At 40.4% G+C, this 17891-nt stretch overlaps 1 protein-coding gene across 3 annotated transcripts in view; it reads left to right on the forward strand.

Moving 5' to 3' along the window:
• KATNIP (katanin interacting protein) overlaps window positions 1-4011 on the forward strand; it is a 54980-nt gene extending 50969 nt beyond the window's left edge. For all 3 annotated transcript variants that reach the window (XM_063345219.1, XM_063345221.1, XM_063345220.1), the window contains exons 22-24: window positions 281-420; window positions 2930-3031; window positions 3693-4011. In XM_063345219.1, coding sequence (XP_063201289.1) covers window positions 281-420; window positions 2930-3031; window positions 3693-3872 — 422 coding nt within the window. In that variant the 3' untranslated portion in view covers window positions 3873-4011. The remainder of the gene's footprint in view (window positions 1-280; window positions 421-2929; window positions 3032-3692) is intronic.
• The last annotated feature ends 13880 nt before the right edge of the window (window positions 4012-17891 follow it).

Genomic DNA, 17891 nt, shown 5'->3' on the forward strand with positions numbered 1-17891 from the left:
CATAAATACATATTTGAAAATAAATTAAATGCAGCTAGTTAATTTACTCCTATTTTTACAATAATTTTGAATGCCAGAACTTGTAAGGGTTGTTCTGCTTTTAAAAACGTGCCCCCAAGTTCCTCAGCTACCTGTGTGAAGTACTCAGAGTATTTTTAAGTTTTACTGCTATAGTGGCGAATACTTACTCATGGAATCTGAAAGAGCAAGCATGAACTTCTAAATATGGTGTTTCCGAAATGGATTTTTCAGTTAGTTACCCTTACAGGTTTTTTTTCAGATATTGCTGCTTTTCCAGATAGCGTTAACGTTTTAGAAGATGTATCTGGAGACATCCGAACGCCAGACAAACTCATTGACAGAGTAAATGACACAACCGATGGCAGACATATGTGGCTTGCACCAGTTCTTCCTGGTTTGGTACATTTTCTGTTTTCATTCCATTTTAGTGGTGTGCATAGATGTAGCTAGAAGCATAAAGCAAAGGGGAAGCATACATAATTTTGAGGTAAATTTGATATTAGTAAATGATGCTAGATCACTGCCTTTTAGAAGTTTTTTTTTTTTATTCCATTTTCTCTTTGCACAGATAGCAGCTGTATAGATTTCCCAGGTTTGTAATCTCCTGTCTCCATGGTGCAACAGCAGAAGAATTTCCAAGGCTAGTGTAGAAGTTTTTTTTAGTTACTATAAAAAGATCCTGACAAAGGAGTTTAATATGCGTGTTTTGTGCAATAAACACCTTCCAAATAGGAGCAGACTGAGATCTTAAATTCATTTTTACAAAAAGCAATGAATGTTGTTCTAGCAGTGAGAATTTTTTTTAAATCTCATTATCCATGTTGAATTCAAATTAATAAATTAGAGATGATAGACTTAGTATTGCATGTCCTAAGGCCCTAAGTGATTCAGCCCTTTTAGAAGCCCCATGTTTAAAATACAGGGTATCAAATATCTAAACAGGAAAAGTAGATAAACTCAGATGGGTTCTGACTTTGTTTTGGGAGAGGACATTTTTTAATGGTCCTGTTATGAAGATCATTAAGATGTATTTATTTCTTAGAAGAGGGTGGATTTCAAAAATAACAAAATGTAAACCTGATGTGTGATATCTTGTAGCTTACTGTGTTGGAAAAATCCTTACTCCGTATGTTACAGTTAGTAATTAGAATATTAAAAGCAAAGAATTAAGTCAATTTTGAAAATATTTCATATATCATTATATGTTGTAATGCAGTGGGTCTAATTAGGATAAAGCTTTTAAGTGTTCCTGGGAATACTGCCCGCTTGCATTTCTTGGGAAAACGGAAGGTCTGTGTCATGCTTGAGGCTCCTGCTGTGTAGATCCCACATCTTGAATCCCGGTAATTAATTTGATGGGCTGCTTAAATATCTATTATAACATCATGAATGATTGATTTGACAACCATCTGAATTTGCTCATGTCCTTATAAAAGACATGCTTGCAGAGACTGTTTCATTTTGGTAAAAGGAAAATAACAGTAACCAGGAGCTGTAGCCCAGAATCATACGCTGTTTTGTGTCTGACACCGAAGTGCTGTAGAAGAACATAAGATATCAGTAATAAAAGGGCAAGTTGATAAAGTGTGATATGCAGGGGGGAAGACTAAGTAATTTAATGGCGCTTTCTGTCTTTAAACTGTAGCAAATTATACCTTTTCAAGGTCCACGTTTTCTCTCTTCCATCTTCCATGGTATGGTTGTACAGCCAGCAAGTGCGGAGGGATTAAGCAGTCAGCCTATTCATGGTCCTCCTCCGTAGCTGGGATGCTGAGCCAAAGCTTGTGTACGCTCACATCCCCATCGCTAGGCTGCTTTGAAACTTGCTGTTTGCCTAAAAAGCTGAATTAACTCTTTGCTATATTGGAAGGTTCAAAAGCCTTTAGGAAATTTTATATCATAGCCTTTCTTTTCCTTTCTAATTCTAAAAGGGTTTTTTGTGCTTTGCAATTTTACTACTAATGCAAGTACAATTTGTTCCCCTGTTACTGATTGTCATTTTATTTATTTTTTTCCATCAAATTTATCATTTACTGTGAGACTAACAATTGCTATCAGAGACTATGCCCAAATTGTCTTCTGTAAAATCAGATATAAACATTTCTATTGATCACATCTACCGTTCTTTCTTCAGTAAAAAAAATGCATAGCGATTTAATACAACTAGCAATATCTTCTCCAGTGCATCAAAGGATTAAGACTTCAGAGGATGCTAGAGATGAAGCTTAAGATATTTTGACCCAAAATTGATATAGTAGCTCATAAAAGGAATAGAGGTAGCATAGAATTAACTGTAACAGGCAAGATTGGTTTCCTACAGCCTAATCTTTGGTCTTAACATCTTCACATTAGTGTCACTGAAAGTAAAATGAACAATATCTCAAGCAATAACTGTGTAGCATCTGGAGAATTGTCTCTATATTCCTATTAGTGTAGCTTAAACAAAATTGGCAAAATTTCTGCAAGAGCTTTCAAAGTCAGGGGATATAGGAGACAGTTTAGCCTTGCAAATAAAGGTGGATTCCATTCATTTTTGATAGGAACGGAATGGAATAGGACACCAGCTAGACTTGTCCTGAGGCATGTGTCTATATTTGGTTGATGAAATACTCATTAAAAGTGTCCCTTTCCCCCTCCTCCGCTTGACTAACAGTCCAGGGCGACAAGCTCGGGTGTAGATGTCATCTTCTGATGAGTTATACGTACCTTTGAGAGGGCAGCTCTGGGGCAGAGACAACATCTGTGGATTACCAACAGAGATGATAGCTGAACTTAAATCCTTAGCATCAGTTATCTGTCCTCGAGCTATTTCTCTTTAAATATGGACCTGTTCTGATGCAACATACATGAGAATTTAATTTCTTTGGGGAATTTGTGCTGTGAAATATAAATTAATTCTCTTTCACAGGTGAATAGAGTATATGTCATTTTTGATGTACCTACTACTGTGTCAATGATCAAGTTATGGAATTATGCCAAAACACCTCAGAGAGGTGTGAAAGAATTCGGTGTAAGTAACTTTTGTATGCATTTTGTATGTTCTGGTGAGTCAGCCTGCTTGATTTCTGTACTTATTTTTCACAGTTTACTGAAGTGTGATTCCATATAATCTCAAAGGATGGGATTCATCTCACTTAACTCTGCATTTAGTATTAAAATGACTAATTATGCCAGTCATCTGTCCTCCCTTTCTTGTCCGGGGAAAGAAAACTTTATCTGATTTTTTTTCTTAGATAATTGTCTTAAGATAGGATAATGCCTTCCTTTTTCCAGTGACTATAGAGCAGGCCCGAAGACTTGCTTAAACTACAAACCCAAGTTTTAGACAGCTGAAGTGAGGTGAGATTCATTAATTCCCAGATTTAAGAGTGATTCACTCCAGTTAATAGAATGGCAATTATGTAAAACACGAAATACATTTTTAATTACATCCTTGAAAGCTGCATTAGAAACATCAGTGAGAAGACAAAAATTTGGAAAAAAAAATAATCAAACCCCATCAGCAAATAGAAAGAAATGGAAGTTTTAAGGAATAAAAGCTAAACTAATGACCAGATTCGTGAAACAAATAGGGTAAAATGATTTCTAGTTAATTGATAGAGACAGCTGCTGAAAGCAATGCCTGATTTCTAGACGGTTGGTTTGTTTGTTTGTTTCTTAAATATTTTTAGCTTCTGGTGGATGACTTGCTTGTCTACAATGGGATTCTGGATATGGTGAACCATGTAGTATCAGGCATCCTACCAACCTGTGATCCAGTGGTCCCGTATCATACCATCCTCTTTACAGACGATGAGAAAATTTGCCATCAGGAGAAGAGAACCGTTATTAGGTATGTGAGTGGATCTTGATTGGAAGAGAGAATCTTGTTTTCAGAAGATGGTTTTATGGGACTAATCTCAGCAATATGTTCATTGCTATAAAAAATTCCCTTCCCAAGCACACTCAGCCTCACTTAATGAGAAATAACCAGTAGGTTTTCAGATACTAGGACCAAATTACCAGCTTCATTTGTAAGCATTTTTTAGCTCTTACTGGGATTCATGATCCATATTTATATATGTTTTCATGGAAGCCTATAGTAATAAACACAAAAGAAAGAAGTTAGGCTTCCTTAGAGAAGAAATAACAAATCCCAATGATATTACGTGGAGAGAAAAAAAAAAAGTTAATTTAAAAGAATCAAACATTAAAGGTAAAGAAAAGAAAAGTAAGTCCTCTGATTTGGCACAGATACTAATTAAGGAACCAGAATTCTACTATTTTATAAAAGTTCTAAAATAATAAACTTCTTAAATGAGAAATAATTTTGTTCACAGGAATGACACTTTGAAACCACTAAGTTGGCAATCTCACAGAAAATATAATGAAATGCAGTGAAAAATGCACCTATATTTAGAAGGTCAGGATTGATAGGGTCTGAAAAACAGTCCCTAGCAAGGAAAATAAAGATTGAAAGAACAATTTATTTTAAATGAGATTGAAAAGTGAAAAAATCAAAAGCTTATAGAAATAAACACTTTCTTATACATTGCACAGCTAACAAATAGAATCTCTTGCACATATATCACTTGGAAAAAAAAGGTGACAGTTTTGCATTCAAAAACGGCACATGATTCGTTCAGTAGAATATTCAAATATTTAGAAATAAGTGGAAGGAACATAAGCTGTCCTGATTAAGAACAGAAGTTCACATTTGCCTACGGGGTTTGTTTTCCAGTGTTTCTCTAGAGCATTGGCTGTTGGCCACTGGTACTGTCAACTGTTGAAATAAGCTATTAATGTTTGGATATATTGTGTTAGACTCCTGTTTTTGTACAAGTGGCTGTGTTGTCATGGTAAAATTTGGAAGTAAGCAATTTTTCAAGTGAAAAAGTTACTGAAATGAAAACGTCTTGAGGAAATAAGTGTTTTGAGAATTTTTTCAGCGGGATATAAAAAGGAGGAGGAAAAGTGAACCTTTACTTTCTTCAGCTTAAACATCTTTCTATGAGTAAAGTTATTTTGTTGGAAGCAGAGAAGCACCAGCTGTAATCATAGGTCTTTTCCACATATTTGTAAGACGTATATCCTTTGATTTAGTTTTAAGAGGGGGTATACTTCTGGGGTCACGCAAACTGCATGATCTGTTTTCCAGTCAAGAACGTGTGGAGTCTCTTCTAGACCTCTGCGCAGGAGCGTTCTTGGTCTTTCTTCTGTTGTTTTGCGATGTTCTTTTCCCTTTTTTCACTTACTACCCTACTAAAATGTAGAATAGAAATGTAGAATAGCAACAGAAGACAAATCCCTTAGTACGTGCTGGATAATGTCCCTCCATTTTAAAAATGCTCTTGAGCTTTTATATATTGTTGCTTCTGACTTTGGCCTGTTCTCTTTCACATGTCACAGTTCAATATTTTATGAACTCTGAACTTGAGTCTGATATTATCATCAATAGCAAAGTTCTGATTTACTTCAGTATTGGTTCCCCTGTTTCGCTCTGACGGTTTGGGAGACATTACATTTTTCTCCAGAAATAGAAACCTATTTTGTGCAGTATTTGTAGAGGAAAGAAAAATACCCTTCTTTTTTCCAAAGGCATGGATGTTTTGTTTTTGTCTATGTGAAAGTGAGATGTTGTTAGTGATGTTTTCTTTAACTTTCCATTCAGCTCACATTTTTTTTTCTGTAATTTGTTTAATTTAATTTAACTAGGAAGTTATTACTTCTTTCCCCAAAATAAATTGTTAAAATTTTGCATCAGCCTGCAAACAAAAGTTGTCACAGTAAATGAATTTTGTTTCCTTCAGAAAATTTTCAAATAATGCTATACCAACATTGCAAGACTGCGTTAAGTTCCGTATAGGGATTTTCATACCCTCTTTGTACAGCGCTGATGTGAAAACTCACTTTGGTTAATGTGGTTCAAGCTGTGTAGGCAGGCAAGAAAATTGTAGAGTGAATATAATATTTATATTTGAATATGTGCCTGAATGAATGCCACTAATTAAAACTGGCAAGAAATCCTTCGGGTGGATGCAAACAGAATGCCTTTCCTTTCTAGGTAGTCTCATATAATGTGGCTGTGCTTCATAGCTTTGGTTCGCCTTCAGGACCTAAATAACTTATTTGGTAACCTTTGCTGTGACTCTCATAATATTTCACAATGTTGATTATTTTGGCTATTGTACTGATTTTGATCTTTTCAGCAATCATGTGGGAGATCAGGATGTACGAATGATGAACGAAAATGAGATTGTCACCAACAGCAAAAAGAAGCAGGTTGTGGCTGATCCAGGTTGGTTCTGTCTTCTACAGTTTTCTTCTGCTCACTTTCTAACAGTCAGTATGAATAACGAGCATTGTTTTAGATCTGAACTGGGAAAAGTGGGGAGACTTACACCTCTTTTAGATATTTAGCTCTACTTTTTCTACCATTGGAAGGCAAACCCAAAAAGTCATACTTTGACGTATGTAGCAGGTAGTCATAGCTTATAACAACATATACACAGAAGTCCTCAAGAAAGAAATGGACTGAAGATAAACTGAAAACTGGTGTTAATTGTGCAGGTTCAGAGATAGCTTTTGGAATAATAGGCTCATTGCATCTCCACTGGCCTTTTAAACAGCTTTAGAGATGATACATGTGTGTCTCAGAACTAGCTGCTTGTTGCTCCCCAAGCAAATCCAAAATCACGATAAGTGTAACAAGGGGGAAAACACGTTGACTTTATTCCTCCCACTGTCTTTCTGGTTGGTCTTTTCTCTTACAAAGTCATAATTAAAAAGACAACCTCTTCCCCCCCCCCCCCCCCCCCCAAGGAGACAGAGTAGATTGTATTTATAGTCTGAAGAGTCCTAGTCATTCATTGTAAATTACTCAGAATAGCTCCCTAAATACATTACAAATTCTCAGCCAAGCTGGTATATTCGTGATTGGTTTTCTCTCCTGAGCATGACACTTTCTGCAATTAGTTCCTCTAGAAAGTGTTGCAGAAATTATTTGATGGCTTTTAATAACAGTTCTGTAGGAGAAGGATTTGAAACACCGTTGCCTATACAAATACAGCTTCAACGTTATGTATGTTAGCATTAGCCGCATCAAAAGTATTTTGGAGATCTCTGTGCCTGTTGTAATGACATCCTGGGTTCCAGTGCAGACATACCCTATGTCCAGTAAAGAACAGTTGTCGTTGCCATGGCCGTGACATCTATTGTGCAAGCATTAAGGACACGGAATGCCTCTGAAGTCCTAAGCTGAGGGTTGTCTATTGCCATCTGCCCCATGTCTCCTCTGTAGTACTTACTGGTATCAGCTGCAGTGGTTGATAACGTGGATTCGTAGAATGATTTGGGTTGGAGGAGACCTTAGGGGTCCCCACCTGAGGGAGGGTCCAGCCTCCTACTCAGAACAGTGTCAACATTGAATTCAGACCAGATTCCACAGGAAAGCAATTCCATGGGACTGTGAAAAAATTGGCAGCACTCACTGTTAATGTAAGAACCATTACTGAGAAGCGTAGCTTAGCTTGCTGTCGTTCTGGGATGGAAAGAGAAATGGGCATGTTTCTTCCTCATTTTAGTCTGTGGCTTCACTGCTAATACAGGTACAGTCTTAAAACAGCACTCTGTTTTCCCTAACAGCTTTGCGTCCAAAAACCTGCATATGTGAAAAAGGACTGCAGAGGAGGAAAAGATAACAAGGGCTTGTGACTGGAAAGTCCTGAATACATCCAGCTCTAAATAACCACGATCTTAGATCTCCAAGATATGTATCATCCAAATGGAAGACTTCCCACGTCTGCTGCTGCTGAACCACCTCCTGTCTTATGAGACCAAGTTTTATTCACTGGAGGAAACTTTCTTCAGTAATGAAATTTAAAGCATGAATTCACTTTTCTGTGTTTTTTTAATTGTCATTATCTGTCTGATTTCCCCACCCGCCCCGGCCCCCTTAATTGAAAATCCAGGGAGGAAGGAACATAAAGGAGTGAGAGAGAACCTTCTTGCTAACTGACCGCTGGTCCTGCCAAGTACCAAGAACGTGGGTGAAGCAGGATGGTTATAACGAGAGATCTGTCAGAGCATTTCTCAAGCTTTAATTCCTAAGTCCTAGCTGGATGATCATGAAGCTCCTCACGAGAAGAAAGTGTCTGCTTTGTTTCTATTGCCTGTAAATAGTTCTTTGGGAAATGCACTTATTAGAGTGCAATCTTTACGTCTGTGTTTCTGGGCTGCCACTGTATGTTTTGATGCCACGGCTCTCTCTGGGGGCTGATGCTGTTTCTGACATCTGGAGAGATTCTACTGGGTATGGAGAAGTGTGATGAATGCTTTTAGACAATGGACATCAGGAAGTGGGTTTATCAAGGTTTAATAAGTAAGTTTCAGCAGCCACTTCTTTCGTCTTTTGCAGGGAAATAATTATTTATTTCATTATTTCACTACCATGAAAAAAGCAAAAGAGGTGTTTTGCCTGAAGTGCCCTTGACAGGCGCTCCACACATTCTTCAGAGTCGTGCTACAGAGCAATGTTCTTTTCTCCTGTTTTGCCTGAACTTGGTTATATGAACAAGGAGACCATACCTCTGTGCTGCACCAACCAGATCTGTTGCCAGCGACATATCATCACTTTTGAGAAATGGTAAATGTATTTTAAGTAGAAGGAGGTAAGGAGTGAACTGCATTTTTAAACACAAAATACCCTGCATATGTCGTCATTTAAACAAAAACTCTAACTGAATAATTATGCTGCAGGATTTGTAGCTATGCAAAAGTACTTTCCACTGAAAATTTGTTGGTTGTGACAACCTGTAAATCTCTTCCATAGAAGATTCTTCCTTTCTCACTTAGAACTCTCTCATTGTTTCATGAGAGAAGTGGACACTGAAGTTGGTATATGCTTTTAGACATGAAACAGAGATATACTATTGCAGCTCCTGATACAGAATCAAAATGTGCTGCTTCTTTCCTGTACTAATGAGGAGTGTGATATCCTGTATATTTGCTTATAAAAAACGTGCTTGTTAACGGACGTTGGCTAAGCTGAAAAGACACAAGACAGCAATACATTTCCCGGATTTCTGTGTATTGATGGAAGCAACAAAATGTATTTTGTACCAAATACAAAACACTTTACTTCTAATGTAACATAGTGTATGTGAGTATATTGTACCTTGTTTAAAGGCTCTTCCCAAACTGCACTGACAAAAGAACCCTCTGTTGTTCTGAGAACTGTCTCCACTAGTGTGTTCTCCAGTGTAGGTCTACCAAGAACCAAGTTTTAACTTTTGCTCCAAATCACATAACCGTTACATGCAACTCCAAATGAAGAGGAGGAGGAGCTGAAGGGAGGGTTATTGGTAGGGCTAAGAACAGATATAAATGTATGCTTTTGGAAGAGGAGAGGCTATAGCAAGGGTTTTAAGACCTAAGGCACAATCATGTAGGCATGCCTACATGTAGTCATGTAGGCGATCTCTAGATGAGGCCTGTCACAGTGTTTGTTCTTCAGAGAAAATTGCATTGAATGTGAAGAGAAATGAGACCCGTTGTGTTTCCTGGCACAGAATAACATCCTTCTTATTGATCAGAAAAGCTATGAGGGGGAGAGGACTTTCTGTGCTCATCTGTCTTCCCTGTATCTGTCTGGAGCATCTCAACTCCTATGCAATGGATTAATGATTTTTCAACGCTAATCCTTTGAACTAACTCCAGGTTTTGTAAATTATTAGAAAATACTTGGTCAAGCTCAGGTGGGTCACAGTTCTCGCTATTATCTGTTTGTCTGGTCAGTTGGTAACAGCAGCCAGTCTTCGCATCGTTTGCATCCTGGAAGTCTGTATCCAGCACAACTGGTCTGGCACAGAGACCATTGGCTTGTACCTTCTGCCAGCCTCTCCTAGCAGCTCCTTTTACTCGTTCAAGAGACGCCCCACAATTGGCACGCTGTGGAAAGACCATGAAAGTCTTTAAAATATTTCCAAAAAATTGTTAAGTTGTGGAACATCCTCCTCTGCATTGTCTCTGTTTGAAAGAAGGGTTTACCAGCCTGCTCTCTGTTCTGGGATGACACACGCCACCAAGGCAAGGCCTAATGAAGTCCTGGATTCTAGTCAGTCCTATATAGAAAGTAGCATAATGTTTAGAAAATACTTTATGAATCTCTGTGGTGTAGGAGATGTCAGTGTTTGCCCTCCTAATTGGAGCTGAGATATAATGACCCTTTATATAACCAAAGATAATTGTCTAGTCAGTCCTATATGCTCAAACATAGATACTCAATGCATTTCCATAGTGAATCATGGCTTAAAAAAAAAGTTTTATTCCATTTTTCACCTTTTTTTAACTAACTAGTCACAAGTACATTCATGTCAGATGCATTTACAGGAGGGAAAAGAGGAAGAGTAAACATGCCATCAAAAAAATCCCCACGGAGCACTTCAGTCAATGTCAGGCATAGTTTCAGCAGGAGTAGTTCGGCAAGAATGTGCACAGTAACATCATTTGACATTGTCAAAAGCATGAGAAAGGAAAAGGAAGGATTAACATGAATTCTCGATGAAGCCTTTGAGGTAAACTATTAAACTTTTGCCCAGTTCCAATTTTTGTGCTGCTCAGAAACCTTTATGTCTTAGTTGCTCACCTTTTACCTGTAGTGACTTGCTTGAAAGGGGTTGGATCAAGATAACAGAAACGAGTTTGTTTGTCCCACAATGACACTGAGAAGGGCAGAGGATAAAGAAATAATCTGTGAGAAAGTACCTGTCATGCTGTCTACTTTTTCATCTTTAAAAAGATATATTTATCAACCTTCACAGTGTAATCTGAAAGCTGGGATGCCTGGGAAGGCCTGCAACTTCTGTTTTCAATTTCTGCCTTTTTGTGGTTTAATCCAGTAGAATTTAACCATCAGTGAGAGAAGCACCTGTCCTGTGGACAAGAGAGCAAGCAGTGGTGCAGGCAGTGTAAAAGACAGCGCAGAAGACATGGAAGCTCATGTATTACTGAGTCAGGAGCCTCATCCTTATTTTGAAGGATGAACCCTTAAGAGCTACGTGAGGAGCTACATACAGCGGATAGATTAAACTGAGCCTTTCTCATGGCTTAGGCTGGATTTGAACATAAAATTGCACCACAGCATCCTGCTTAGGTGATGCTGTTTTCTCTAAGATTTCCTGGTCCTGATGGGCTTTTACCATGTTTATGGTGTGTTGGGCGTCCCCCAGAGTGATGTTTGGCCCTGTCATTTCAGGGACATTTGTCAGACTGGGAACATCTGCAAGAGCCCCAGAGTGTCAGTGAGTTGACTGGGTGTTGTGAGATTGGACAGAGATCTTGTATACCAGGTAGCAGACTGGAACGACCAGGGATAGGGACTCGCTGCCAGTGATGATGTGAGGATTAGAGCAATGGGTGAGGGAGGTTGAATGTTGAGTCTTTAAACCAACTTATGTTACCAGGAAAAGCTCACTTCTCAGCCTAAGTCAGGTAAGAGCAAACATGAAGTGCTGTATTGACATCTGAATTCTGGCTCGTGCAGGGGATGAAATCTGCTTTCCCTTCGATTGAGGTGGGGGCTTTTACTCTGTAAGACAGAAGCATTTTCCGTTCCCTCCTGCTATCTGCTTCGGCAGTCCTCAAATTGGGTGCATCTCTACACTGGCCTGGGGAATACAGCAAGTGATTAGAGTCCAAACCAGCACTGGTGTGAGCAGGCATGTTGTGTAGGGATGCCTTAGGCTGGCCTCCGTGTTCTGGGGCTGCTGATCCAGGAGGCTGGGCTCTAACAGGAGCCACTCTTCTGGTAAAAGTCACTGAAGTAGCCAAATCTCTTCCAATAGTCTTAAAAAAAAATGTAAACTCTAGAACATACTGCCTAGTAATGGTTTCACCAGGACTGTAAATACTGTAACTGTGCACACCACAGCATTTGATGCACCTTCCTATATTCCCTTTCAGCTTTTTTCCTCATGTCTATCTTGTAGCTGCATCATTTATACTTAGAAGATCATTCCGTTTGTGGTCCAAAACGGTCCTGAAGGTCCTGTTCAGAATCATTCTTTGTCTTGCAGACATGACCGACCTGTTCTGCTCCTCAGACATATGTACTCGGATGTATTACAACATTCATTTCAACCTAATTTTCATTCTTTAATTTCATTCATTTCATTAGTTTCCCATATGTAGGCTGCTTGCTATCTGTGGTGTCACCGACCCCTGTGATCACAGCACAGTGGCTCCTCTTTCCATGGGGCCCTTGTATCCAGGGGTGCCGGACTACATGTCTGCCTGCTTGATTATTGTCCATTCAAAAATGCTGCAGTGATAAATGTTGGTTTTGGATATGTGCACTGACGTGTCTCCTCGAAAGAGCAGAGAGGAGTATAACGTACTGGAAGAATGTTTGCTTCCATTTGAGTGCTGAGGTCCTGGTATTCAGAGCGCAAGGAGGAGGGTTCCTGGCTCAGTGGTCTCTTTGCCCATTTCTGTGACTATTTGCTTGTTTGCTGAGAAATGACTTACAGCCCATGTGAGACACAAACATCCTTTTATCACGCAGCTTGTATCACCCTAATGGAATTCTGTCAGCTGAGGATGAAATGTGGACTAAGAAAGCAATTATAGAGTGAATCTCCTAGCTGCAGGAAGAGCTGAGAGATGGGGACAGAGTGCCCAGCTGGAGTAATTTCCTGTCCGACTGGCCTCTAAATCTTGCTGGGAAGAGATCAATTTTCCACCCTTGTCTAATATCATCAGCTCCGTTCACCCTGGCTCAGGACCCTGTGAAGTGCTGTGGTGTTAGATCTAGGCATAAAAGGAAACATTTGCAATTTGTGACTTCTCTCTTACTGACCTAGAAATTACTGGAAAAGGGGAAAACAAGGCTACAGACCTTCTGTCTGATGGCTCTCTAGTGTTCCCTTTCTTAGCTCCTGGTTGAAGGAGAGGATTGACCATCGCAATGATCAGCAAGGAGGAGTTTCCCAGCCTGGACTATTGCTTCCAACATGTTTCTCCACCCGTAGCTCGCTGCTTTGGCTCCAATTAGGAGAGGAAAACCACCACCTCATGATCTGCTAGCAGCCTTCCCCAGGTATGCTGTTGATTTCTGGAAGGTCCCAGTTATATAGTGAGACCACAGTGAAATCCTGCTTTTAGCTTTCCACTTGCTTGGTTCTCTTTGGTGTGACTAAAATCAACTTGACTCAAATTCTTAGTGTGTCTCTGCTCTATTGCTCATGGGACTTCCAAAAATGTCATGCACAGATTTTGTGCAGTTTTCCCAAGAGGATGGGCATTCTGGGGAACCATAAGCCTAAGGAGATATATCAGGTAGATACAATTAACTTGTGCTCAACTCTTCCCTCTTACTCACACATGATCTGTTGTTTCAGAGCTCAGTTGCTTGTGTTCCTTAGCTTATCTGGATCTAACTGGAAAAGGAGCTTCACAGTGGTTTTTGAAAGGTCATCATGCGGGGCTAAGCATGTGGAGGTGAAGGTCAGAGAACGCTGAAGGAACTTAGAAATAGCCAAGTCTCCATCTTCTCAGCAAAGAAGCCAGTTGCTACCTGAAAATCTTCTGGCCCTGGAGGAGGCAGGGGGTGGGCACAGTGCTAAAGAGAAGTTTTAGGTCTGGCCGCTGCATCTCAGAGCTGTTGTAAGGGCCAGGAGGAGCCTGGTACTCAGCTGCTGCCTCCCGAGAGTGTGAGCCCAGCTGAGTGTTACGGACTGAACTGAGCTCCACACTGTATCCCAGTTGGTACAGCTGGAGCTGAAACATGTTGGTCAAAGGCTTGGGAGGCAAGCAGGGTGGGTATAAGGGTGGGGGAATACAGAAGGTGCTATGGCTGTGAGGGTTTCTCAGGAAAATGATTCTTCACCCAAGGGGAGCATTGTACTTGGGAGAAGAGATGGTCCCTGCGGTAAAGATAACAAACTGGGAGCAGTTGAGCCCTATTATCTTTATCACTAAGATCTCTCTTCTGCCTGATGGCAGCGTAAGGTGGCTGCTAGAATAGATGTTTCTGTCTGTAACAAGCTACAGAACTTTCCTCTTGAGCAAGAGAGAGCTTTCATCTTCCATCAGAAAGGGCAAGGACTGAGGCAGCACCGGCGCAGCAGCTTTACCAAGGGTACGGTGTGGTTGGCAGGAAAATGAGTCAGCCAGCACAGCAAACTGGGCTGCGACACTGCCGACTGTCAGCCCCGCTTGCTTCCGAGTCTGGCTTAGCAAGTGTAAAACACTGATGGTGCTGTTCCTGCCTGTTATTCATGGCTCTGTGCTCCCATTCATCAAAGATTTTCCTGGCTGCTTTCTGCAATTACAAACCTTTTTTTTTTTTTAATTGTTTTTTACCTTACAAAAGTCAGACCAGGTTACACAGGGCGTCATCCAGTTTGGCCTGGGAAAACTTCCAGGGATGGAGGCTGCACAACCTCTCTGGGCAATCTGTTTTAATACTTGATGATCCTAATAGGGAAAAAGTTTTTCCTTTGACATGTAATAATCTATACTTCCCCCCCCACCCCCCGATTAAAGTCCTAGATCAGCATGGATAAGACTTCTGGCATTGCAGAAAGGTCATCTCTGCTGTCGTCATCTAGCTGTATAATAATAAATTCAGTCTCCCAACTATAATTTGAGATTTGCAGATTAGCAGAAGTCTTATGATCTGCCTCTTTCCTGGTCTGCTGGAGGCACTGCTAAAAATAGAGTAAGTCACAAAGCTACCTGAAATGGTATGAGCCTGAACAGTGGTAAAAATTAATCTGCAATGAATGTTGGTTCTGGCTTGTTTCCAAAGGAGTGTTTTTGGATGGCTTGCTATATATTGGAAACTGTTTGGTAAGAATTAGTTGGCGAACAGATGAATCAAACTGACATTTCCATTACCAACAGGAGATCTGTCTGTGGCCAGAATTCATGGAGAAGGATGCGGGATGATAGTAAGACTTTTCATTACGTTTAATATTGTCAGAGACATGAAATAGCTCTTATTATTCATCTCCCTGGGATGGTAACGTATCTGAATATTAACACAAAACGAGAGATCTGATCAAAACCCACTGACCCAACAAGACATTGATGTGTATTTTAATCACTCTCATTAGGGCATGGAGAAAATGTACTCTTCACAATACATCTGCAAGAAGCTCAGATCTGCATTTGTCAGTACAGTACTTGGGTAGATCAGTGCATGTTCTGTCCTTGTGTATTCTGTCCGAAGTCCTTTGGGATCCCACAGTGTCACTCTTTGTCCTGGGAGAGTAGCATTAAGGCCCTAGGGAGATCTGTACCTTGGTCGTCTGTTTGTGGTTTGAGAATAAGGGTCAGGGGACGACTTGTTGGACACTTGTTTGCCTGTCAGACTCCAAGGGCAGCAGAGGGCCCTAGGGGAGGGCTCCAGCTCATAGAAGCATACGGATATAACAAATGGAAAAGGGTCTGCAGGGGCAGTTTTCACCTTGGGAAACGACGAGTGTAGATTTAATGTGAAAAGTTGAATTGGAGCGCACAAGAGAAACTAGGTATATAAATGTATAGAGAACACATCATGAGAAGGGATTAATGGTAATTAATGGCACCACCCAAACCCTTGTGACTCAGATTTCAGTACAGATGATGCCAATAATTAATATAAAGAAGTTGACAGTGGTCTAAAACTAGTTCTGCTATATTTTAAGTCATAAATCAGAAGGGCTGGTGGACTTGTTCTGCAGAAAGGGTTCACTTTATGCAGGGATATTATTATTAACAGTACAAAGGGGTAAGCATGAGGTCATAAAATGTATGATTCAGTGACTGATTTTGACTGCAATTATGCATTACAGATATTAATGAGATGTCTGAAAAATGAATTCGCAATGCATATAGATCTAACCATGGTAAAGGGCCCTCCAAAACAGTGCCACAGAAACTTTGCCATTTATCTTCTTTATCCACTGATGCAGATGTGAATTAAGTTTCTCCAGGCTCATTAGCCTGTGGAGAGCTCCTGTCTAGATGGTGTCCCAGCACAGTGCTGCTGGGAGAAGAAAACTCCTCAGGTTTTCCTGTGGTGGATCTGATTTGCAAGTGATTCCAGTGCAGGTTGTTTGTATGGCTTCTCTCTGCCTTCTTTTTTTTTTTTTTTTTTTTTTGTTTGTTGTCAGATGTTTGTTGTATTGTAATGGTTTAGTTTTTGCAGCACAGATCTTATTGTTTGGTCTCTTTTACTAGAATACTATCTGATCAGGGGAGTTGAACCAGTTGACCTCCAGAGGCTCTTTCCAGCCTAAATTATTCTGTGATTCAATGACCAGCATGGATCAGGACCAAGTTTAACATAACTTATCTGCTGTAGAATCTGTTCTGCCAACTGAAGCCTACCGAGCCACAGCAGGGTGAATATTAATAGGTTGCTTATTTAATGCACTCAATCAGTACAAACTACAGATTGCTTGAGGCTGGAAAAAGTGTTTCATGTCCTCACACTTCTGACTAGACACCTGCTCCTGGAGATGACACGGGGAAAGACAACCTGTGCCATGGCTCTTGGGTCCTCAGGTTACATGCAGGGATGAATACACAGCAGACAGTGCGTGTTGCTTGAATAAGTGTAATATTAATGAATCTCTGGATCTGGGTGTGACTGGAGAATAGCAAATGTAATGCCTGTAGCTAAGAGAGAAAAAAATCATTTGATCTGGTATTGGGTCTTCAGACTTGAAAGTGCGTGTTCAAGGAAAAAAATAGAGTTATGTAGAGAATAGATGGAATGCAACATAGATTTATAGACTAATTTTTCACTCTGTGTCTGATTGCCTTCTCTGCCTGTCTCTATACAAGTGAAGGTGATAACATTTTGGAGAGAAGGCTTATTTGGGCTAAGGAGCAATGCAGGCATGGTGCAAATCAGTATGAATTGTCCAAGAAGAACAATGGCTGAATCTTTTTAACTGTCAGAATAATGGGACTGTGTAATTGCCTTTCTGTCTGAATACCAGGCAGCAAGACCTTAAGTCTTAAGACAGAGCATGCTTGTAACAGGACACATTTCTGGCAAGCGCAGGGTGCTATAAGTGAAAGCAAAAAAATTGCTTTCAGGCCCATGTAGTTAAGATATTGCTGTCTTATTTCTGTTATGCTGACTCAGCTCTGTCACCCTCTAAGGAGAAGGGCCCTTTCTGCAGGTGTAGGCGTTCAGCCCTCACCCTCCTCTTACATTAGGAGTGGGTGACTATAGAAAAAATAGACTGGACACAGAAAAGCTCTCCAGAACGGTGGGAAGACTGCTCTGTTTCTCTCCCCAGCAAAACTAAGTAAACAAAGCTAGCAAGGAAAGCTAAGGCTTGTAAAAGCATGAAAGGACAAACAATGGGAATGCTCAGGAAAATAAGTAGAAAAATAATGCATTTTTCTCCTCGTAGAGAAATCGGAGAAGGTGGCTCAAGTACTGGAGATGGTCACAAAGGTGCAGATAGTCACTGAAGACCAAACCATCTTCACGGAGGTAGAGCTGCCTTCAAGGTACAAACTCAGCAGAGGAAAAGGAGGAAGCAGGGAGTCTGGAAAGGACAAATGCAGCGGGTATGCCCTGTTGCTTTTTTCACAGGTTCCCTGTTTTTGATCACTTGGGCTGCTGCAGCAGGTAAGGCACTGGGGATGGACATGTTCTGGGTTTTGATGTATTTGTCACATAGAGACCCGGGAAGTGACTGTTTCCAAGAAGTGTCAATGATGCTCTGAAAGGGGGTGGGTGAACCAGTAGGGTAGGGAAGCAGTGTCTTCCATTGGTACTGAGCAAAATGGTACAAGGACATCCCTCCACCCTCGCCAGATCTTTACAAAATGGGCTCCAAGGCCAACCCTGTGAGCAGAACCTGATGGACAAACTGTTGTTCATC

The sequence above is a fragment of the Chroicocephalus ridibundus genome, chromosome 8 (assembly GCF_963924245.1).
Source record: "Chroicocephalus ridibundus chromosome 8, bChrRid1.1, whole genome shotgun sequence".
Lineage (NCBI taxonomy): Eukaryota > Metazoa > Chordata > Aves > Charadriiformes > Laridae > Chroicocephalus > Chroicocephalus ridibundus.